At 37.0% G+C, this 8,154-nt stretch overlaps 1 protein-coding gene across 11 annotated transcripts in view; it reads left to right on the top strand.

The window, feature by feature from the left end:
• Nucleotides 1–8,154, top strand: part of Npas3 (neuronal PAS domain protein 3) — an 851,762-nt gene that overhangs the window by 109,610 nt on the left and 733,998 nt on the right. For 8 of the 11 annotated variants that reach the window (XM_058573650.1, XM_058573649.1, XM_058573648.1 and 5 more), the window contains exon 2: nucleotides 921–1,010. The exons of the other annotated variants lie outside the window; for them this stretch is intronic. In XM_058573650.1, the coding sequence (XP_058429633.1) occupies nucleotides 921–1,010 (90 nt within the window). The remainder of the gene's footprint in view (nucleotides 1–920; nucleotides 1,011–8,154) is intronic. 11 annotated transcript variants of the gene reach the window in all.

Here is an 8,154-nt window from a genome sequence, read left to right as displayed (position 1 = left end):
TGTGGCAGTATGGACTTAAAAATTTGATATTAACTTTTCTGATAGACTGATATTAGAACAAAGCAGTTGGTGCTCTTACAGATATTTCTGTTGACTAAATTGCATTACTTTTCTCTAAAATACATGGTAGATTACTTATTTTTTTTCCTTGAATGATGAGATTTTCAACTGAAGCAAATGGTCAGAAAACGCCTCTCAGAATTTTTATGTCTATATAATGCAGGGAGTCTCAGATGAATTTATAGGCTTAAGTAATACAGATGAAAATTGTGTAAGCTTTTCCCCCTTTTTACCTTAACTGCTAAGAAACCTGGAGCCACTGTAATCAGCTCATCTCAGGTGCCTGTTAACATCTAACCCGTGCTCCCCACGGTCTTGCTTGTGTTTTCATCCCTAATTGGGTTTAGTTCTGTAAGCTGTATCATATCCCTTTAGAAGTCAGTAGCATACAAACTATATAAATTGAATAAAGCTGAAAAATATATTAACTTGGCTATGGTTTTAAAGCACTTAAAGCATTTATAGTTGCCTATGCTCGTAATGCATGATTGAATTAATGACAGCCCTGTAACAGAAACACTAATGACATTTGTTTTTAACATTTTCTTTAGAATATAATCATGGGGATCGTAGAGTGAGTTAAGCTTTAGATCTATATGTCTTTCTTCCACTTTTATGACTCTGAGACTTAAAAAACAAATTGTTCTGATGAAGAACTGAGAAAAGTTGCTTTTTCTCTGACTGCCGTTTCCTAAAAGTGGAAGTTAATGTTCTCAAATGTATGTACACATTGCAATTGTGTGTAGAGCTCAAAAGCGTAAAAGCAGAATATATTAAATTTCAACATACTTGTTATCCTGCATTCCGGTTGACTGTAGAGAATCTCTAGTCATGTCTATCTGTTTTTGATGCCTCTACAGAATAACTGCCCAGCATCCTCTGCCCAACCAATCAGAATGTAGGAAAATCTACAGATATGACGGAATCTACTGTGAATCTACCTACCAGAAGTATGTTGAAATCTTTGTGAGTCTTCCTTCTGGCTCTTGCATCAGTGCTTGTGATTGCCAGCTATTAAAAAATATCCTTGTATTGAAACCTTATTTTTATTTAATTTAGTGGGGGAAAAAAAATCAAACCAAACCAAACAAAATGATAACCAAAAAAATTTGCCTCTGAAATCAAGACAGAAAAAAAAATGTTTATTCTTTTGAAATTGTGGTCTAAAAGTTTTTTTAAAAAATGACTGTATTAAAGCTCTTAGGTAAGCTTCTTTATATTGCAATAAACAAGTACTTATATGCAAGAAAATCTCAGCAAAATACATTGCACAGGTGCTACGCATCTTAGGGATTTGAAAGGTGTGTTATGTATAAATTAGCTGTCACTTTTTTTCAATCCTGTAATGGAATGATGAGTTGTAATTTGCATAATCCTTTAAGAAGTCAAATTATACTGTCATGTAGCAGACTTAACATGCTAGCTAAGATTTCAGAGCTTTGCAGCTAATTACTATGTACCTTACAGGACAGTTAAATTGAAGTTGAGTCCTCTGTCTTTGCTGCCATTTGCTTTGTCCGTTACTTAACAGAATCTGCACTTTTGGTAACGAGGTGTTGTTGCTATCACTGAAGTAAACACTTTGCTCTGGGGAGGAAATGGCATTTTAATATATTGTAGCTTGTGTTGTATTGCTTTTACTAAAAAGAAAGTTTTTTTTTTAAACAATAGTTCAATTGGAGTATTCAGAAAAAAAGGTTAGAAATTTATGCTTTCCAGAAAAGTTATGCAATATTGAATGAAGCAGCATTAACATCTAATTAATTCTTCCCCTATAGAAAATATAAGGTAACAAAAACATGAGTCCACTGAAGTCTTTCTTCATACATTTTGCAAATATACTGTGGTGTATGTTTGTCTTTGTACTCTTCTTTGGTAGGAGAATGTCATTTTTGAACAAAAAAAAAAAGAAAGTGCCCTTTTTTCCTTAAAAGGTCCTTTCTGAATACAAGCTGGTGAGTTCTACTTTCATTTACTCCTCCAAATGGTTGTAGAGAGTTTTCTTTCACGGTTTCCAATTTTTAAATGATCAGGAAATGCTACTGGCTATGGAGGTTGTTCTCTGAAATGGATATAGAATAGATCCCGGATGGAGCTAGGACTGTTCCCTGCCTAGTGTGGTTTAGTTGATAACTTTATCACAGTATCTTTACTACGGTGTTTACCTCTGGCTTTATTTATTGTTACTCTGTTACCTAGATCATGTTTTCTTCTTAGAATTGGTGTAATTATAATGCAGAATTATTTCTGGTAACTTTTAAAAAGACCTTATTATTTATGAGTCATTTATTGTGGCTTTTGATGGCCAGGTTTCTGAAATTGGTTAGTGATTTGTGGCCTTGTTGTGATTGGTGGTTGCTTTGAAGAAGCCTTCTGTTGTCTAGCAAGGGGGTTCCTCTCAGAACCATAGTTAAGCAGCAGTTGATTGTTGACCACTCAAATAATAGGCAATCAGCAATCAATTGTTGTTAATTTGTAATTAAGCTGGTTTAATTTAAGCAGATAGAAATGACTATCTGCTTAAAGGCTGAGGTTGCTCAGTTTAGAGTAAGGAATATGGTCGAAGCCACGAGGAGGTCTGTCCATAGAAAAGTTTCCCTTCTCACCATAGGAATCATCTCAAGGGTTTGCTTTTATTAAGAATCAGTGTTATTTGTAGTCAGGGTAGACACAGTAGGCAGCACAGCTGTGACTGCCAGGGTAAGTCACTAGGGGGATATTCATAACAAGGAAATATTGGCAAATAAATGATGAAGAAGGGGAAGAAATCCCCAAGACGTTAAATTGGAGCACTGTCACTGAGATGATTAATGGTGTTGTGTATTTTAGTGAAGATGCTTATCTGAATTGTCTTGAAACTATAGTGTACATTTAATAGCACCTATAAAAAGCATGTGATGTGCAAGCACACTGGCGAGAGGGCCGTGCATTCAAATTCTACTGAGTATTTTCTCCAACTAAGTATTTGGCTTTTGGCTATTAGAAGGCTAGTGTTATTAATATACAGGATATGATTATTCTATATATTTAATATTAATCAGCATTTATATAGTTCTTTTCCATAGAGAAATGAAGATGTTTTGTGAAAACGATGATTCTCTTTTCAACACTGTTGAGGGTGAATGTTATCAAGTAAGGAAATGGGAATCATGTCCCCATCATCCAGGTGAACAGTCAGGGCCACAGTAGGTAAAACACTAAACTTTCCCCAGTGGGGGAGTGAGTACCATTAAAAAAAATTCTTTGTCAATTTCTGGCGAAGGGGTAGCTGTCTTACAAGATTCTATAAGTTTCAGTCATAAATATTATGATTCTGTGGCATGAGTTATCACTTGCCTGGAGGGATCATTTGTCAGCGATATAGCAGTTACATCTTTGGAAAAGTTACTTAACCTCCTTGGACTTCAATAATTACTATTAGATATAATAATAGATACAGACAAATGATATGTAATCCTATCTTCAATGAGCTTATAGTCTATTACAGCAGCACTTTTCAAACTCTGGGTCACTACCCAAAAAGGGGAATATAATCCAATTTAGTGGATCAAGATCAGAATTTAAAAGTGATATAGAAGAGGCGATTATGCATTGTACGTAGTAAGACTGAACTTTATTTTTTAAGACTTCTGTTTTTTTTTACTTGTATTTATGTACATACAACTGCACATAATGTGGTGTATGTGGGTGGGTTATGAGGTCATATATGTTTCTTACTGTGTTTCATTTCTGAAAAAAGAACGAAAGCCACTATAACAGTGTCGAGTAGATAAATGTGTAAACATTGTACATGTGTTATGTCCTTATGTGTGTAGTGTATTATAGATTATAAGGAAAGACAGTCAGTCCTGCGGAAAAGTTTCAGGTATGAAGAGGCTACACCATCTGAACTTTCATATCCAGTCATGTGGTAGAGCCAACTTAGATGGGTTTGTGAGAGCCAGTTGTATGGTATTTGTGATCAGTAACCCCTTGGAGAGTGGAAAATGCTGCAAATCAGCTGCCTCCATTTTTCATTTTTTCTAGTACTAGGGATTGAGCCCAGAGTGTAGTCCTGACTTACATCTCCAGCCCTTTTTATTTTTTTTGTTTTGAGACAGGGTCCCAGTAAGTTTCCTAGGCTGGCCTTGTACTTGAGATCCTCCTGCCTCAGCCTCCTGAGTAGCTGAGATTACAGGTGCCACTGTTGTACTTGGCACCCTAACTGGTTGTTCAGCGTTTCCTAGAATATCATTGCTTATATTCCTTTCAACCATAATTCTGTGGTTCAACAATTATTGTGAATTATTACTTTAAAACAATTATTTTACATGGTGCATTTAGATTTTATTGAGAATTAATAGATTGGTTAAACAGTTGTTTCAATATTAAAATTTTAAAGCAAACAGGAATAAAAATTTATTTCAAAAAGTCTGTACTTTATTACTTTAAAATAATGGTAATAGTTACCCTAATCTTTTACATTCAATGCTTATGATATTTCCAATTTACAACTTCAAATTGCAATTGTTGATACTGAGTTTTTTAGCAAAGGGTAGAAATACAGTCTTTAAAAAATTACTAATGTTGTAAATATCTTACAAATCTCATTGTTTTATGCTAAGCATTTGTTTTGCTAAGCAGTATAACTGCCTTTTAAACTGCCTATTTATAGTTCATAATAATATCTCTGTATTTAAGTGAATTCATTTCTATAGTAGTGGATTTGATTGGGAGATGCCAAAGTTATTTCTAAATTAAAACATTTGTCAATCTTATTTTTTTTTCTATTTTTGAGAATAAAAGTAAAAGCTACAAAGAATCTGAAAAAGGAGAAAATATATTCCCTTCATAATATTAATAATTTTGAGCTTTATTTTTGAAGAAAGGCAGGAAAACATTTGGCCAGTGAGGAAACATTCATTGACATGACATGAAATTGTAATAAGAAGTCCAAGAATATTGCCTGCATTAAGAATATCTGATGGTGAGGAAGAATAGGTAGGGAAGAGTCCTCTGAGCTCCAGAGTTTAAGAGGAAATTCAACCATAGAGTTGGACACTACTGTAGAGAAGTTGGAGGAAGGGTGGGATGTCCTTAAGGCTGTTTCAGGAACAGTTATTTCACCAATATTGAGGAAAAGGGGAGTGAGCCTGAGGTGGGAGTCCATTACTCACTTTTCCAGAGCTTCTGCTATGCCATACCAGTGCACACTGCAGCACCCATTTTAAACAAAAGGGTTTAACCCAGGACTCCTAGTCTCAAAGTGGAGCCAAGACTGAGAAATTCTCATTGTGAAGGTTTTTAAAATTGATTGAAACACTTTGTCACCTAGAGTGGAAGAGACCATTGGCAAGATGAAAGTTTTTGTTTGTCTTCTCCATCCCAAGGCCATCTTCATGAAATTCATTGCACTCGGTACTTGGTTTGTGCTGGGTGCTCCAGCCTCACCCCCACCAGCATTTTTGTCTGTACCTCTCATTGCAGATCAGGAGTTGTTATCTGATAATGTTACTCTTCTCAGGACTATTTGCATTTTAATAAGCAACTCCAATCGAAAGAATCAAAGAGAGAAGAAAAGGAGTCTTCTCCAATAGAATTATTTCAGATACCTTGACAGGAGTTGGAGGAATTCATTTGAGGCTGGAGGAGAGTGAAGGGTGAACCTAGAATATGGATATTCTGTTCAGGGTAGTGTTGAGGTTGACCTCGGCTGAGAGGCATGGGTCTGGAAATGGGAAAATTTGGAAGCAAAAGAGGCAAGGAGTTGATGAGGGAAGACCAGGGGAGGGTAGTGAAGAAGGGCACTCACTAGTCCTTTTCAGCTGTATTGTGCCAGACAGACTGCTCCCCACTCTCAAGTGTTCTCCCAATTACAGAGAAGCCATCACAGGCAGCTGTAGGCTGGGGTGTGGGTGCTGGGGGCTCACCTATGTTGAAGGGGAGGCAAAGGTCAAGGAGCTCTAGCCACAGCAGCCAATTCTTTCACTGGTTGTTTAACCTGATTGATTGCTGTTGTATGACCATTTTCTCCCTCACATTAGAATAATTTATGCAGTTGTGTTTGGGATAGTAAATGACAAAGAATAGAGAAAAGAATTAGAAATGTACAATGAGCTTCATAAAGAGCCCTGATAGGATCTGCATGTTAAAGAGACTTTGAACTTTGTAATAAGAACTACTTCAAGCCTTTCAATTTCAGAGTGAATTCTGATTTCCGCATCATGCCTTTTAGATCTCAGCATGATCTCTGGTGGTTTTTCCAGTTAATTTTGGCATCACTCCAAAGATTTTGCCTATAATTGACTTGGGGGCGTAACTTGTAATGTGGATGGCATGAAAGTGTTATTTAGGGTTTATTCTGGAGGAACAGTTTAAAAAATTGATGCATTCATCCATTCATTTAAGAAATACATTTTAGCAGGATACAGTGGTGCATGCCTGTAATCCCAGTGGCTTGGGAGGCTGAGGCAGGAGGATCGCAATTTTGAAGCCAATCCCAGCAACTTAGTGAGACCCTAAGTAACTCAGCGAGACCCTGTCTCTAAAGAAAAAAAAATAAAAGGGCTGGGGATGTGGTTTAGTGGTTAAGCACCCCTAGGTTCAATCTCTGGTATCAAAAAAGAAAAGAAAAAAAAGAAATATATTTTAATCATCACTCATGGGTCAGGCGCTGTTCTATGCAAACTCTAACCAACTTATTTAGAGGTGAAAAACCTCTGTCCTTTGCAAGCCTAGAAAACTAAGATAACAACAGTGATTTGGGGTTCCACTTGAGAGATGCCTCCAGGGAGACAAGAAGGACCAATTATGGAAGGACACCTTGAAGTGGTCTTTGTTAATGGTCAAGGCAGGCCCCAAGGTACTCATGCTGGCAAAACTGTTTCATCTTGGGGCTAAAAACAGACATTTCTAATGTAGCAAATTGCAAATGGCACAAAGCAGGAGTGGTGGCCTGGGGTTGGGGGGTGGCAGGAGGTGAGACTGCAGAAGCGGAGGAACAGAGGCATCCCATCAGAGTGGACTGCCACGCTGGAAGATGCTGACCCTGAGGGAGTTTTCTGGAGGGGAAAAGGGCGAGATGGACTGTGTGCTGGAGAATTACTGGATGTAGGTTAGATGGGAGACAGAAAGACTGCTGTGGGAGGGGGCCCACAGGTTGGTTGGTTTGTTTGTTTTGTCTCTAAGCTTATTTAGTGTGCTTGGCAAGGAAGAATATGGAAGTGTGCTGTTAGTTTGAAGTTATTTTTGATTTATGAGTATCTTGGAGGACTTTCCAAATATGAAATCCAGGTCAGGACCTGCCCACGAATTCTCTGCTCTTCCTGACTTGAGGATCTTCATGTCTGCCTTTCTCCTCAGAGACCACTTATAATTCAAGATGCACAAATGCCAGTGAGTAAAACTGGTAGGCACAGGCTGTATGATTTAGAGTGAAAGAGTATTAATTGGCTTCATTGGATTGTATATTTTCATTATGAGAGAAGTGACTACGGAGATTTTTTTTTTTTTAAATTGGTTAGTGACACACCTGCAGCGCGTATGAGAACTCCAGAAACTTGAGAACTGAAAGTAAAGGTCAAGGTGAGAGGAACAGAGCTACAATGAACCTTTTATAGACCCACTGTTGAACTGCAGTGTTCAAAATTGCTAACAGGTGGCTTCAGAGGGACGAGATACTAATGTGCTATGTTCAGATTTTAAGATTTTTACAGCAAATTTATAGTAATACATAAACTATGGTTTTAATAAGTTTTCCTCACCTTAAGAACAGCTGGTTCTGTGTGTTAGGTTATAAATGTCTTTAGTGAATCTTTGGACTTTGTTTATACATCAGAATGAAAGAATTATAGTTTATTCTTTGATTATGAGAAACCTATTTTAAGATCCACCAATCCATGCAGTAGTATATAATCATTACTGGAGGTGATTAAGCCTCCTGGAAATGGATCTGGGTTTGCTCCTAGCCCCATAGTTGTCTGTTAGATGTTTTATAGTGGATGTTACTTAACTGTTTAAGCATGTGTTTTCTTACCTTTAAAATGCAGATAAAAATAACCCAGGTGGTTTTCAGGATCAATTGATGATGAAGATGATGGTAGTTACTAATCTATT

The sequence above is a fragment of the Marmota monax genome, unplaced genomic scaffold, assembly GCF_021218885.2.
Source record: "Marmota monax isolate L192 unplaced genomic scaffold, Marmota_monax_Labrador192_F-V1.1 WCK01_AAM20220418_F8-fsc00222, whole genome shotgun sequence".
NCBI lineage: Eukaryota > Metazoa > Chordata > Mammalia > Rodentia > Sciuridae > Marmota > Marmota monax.
This window is presented reverse-complemented; position numbering and strand designations above follow the sequence as displayed.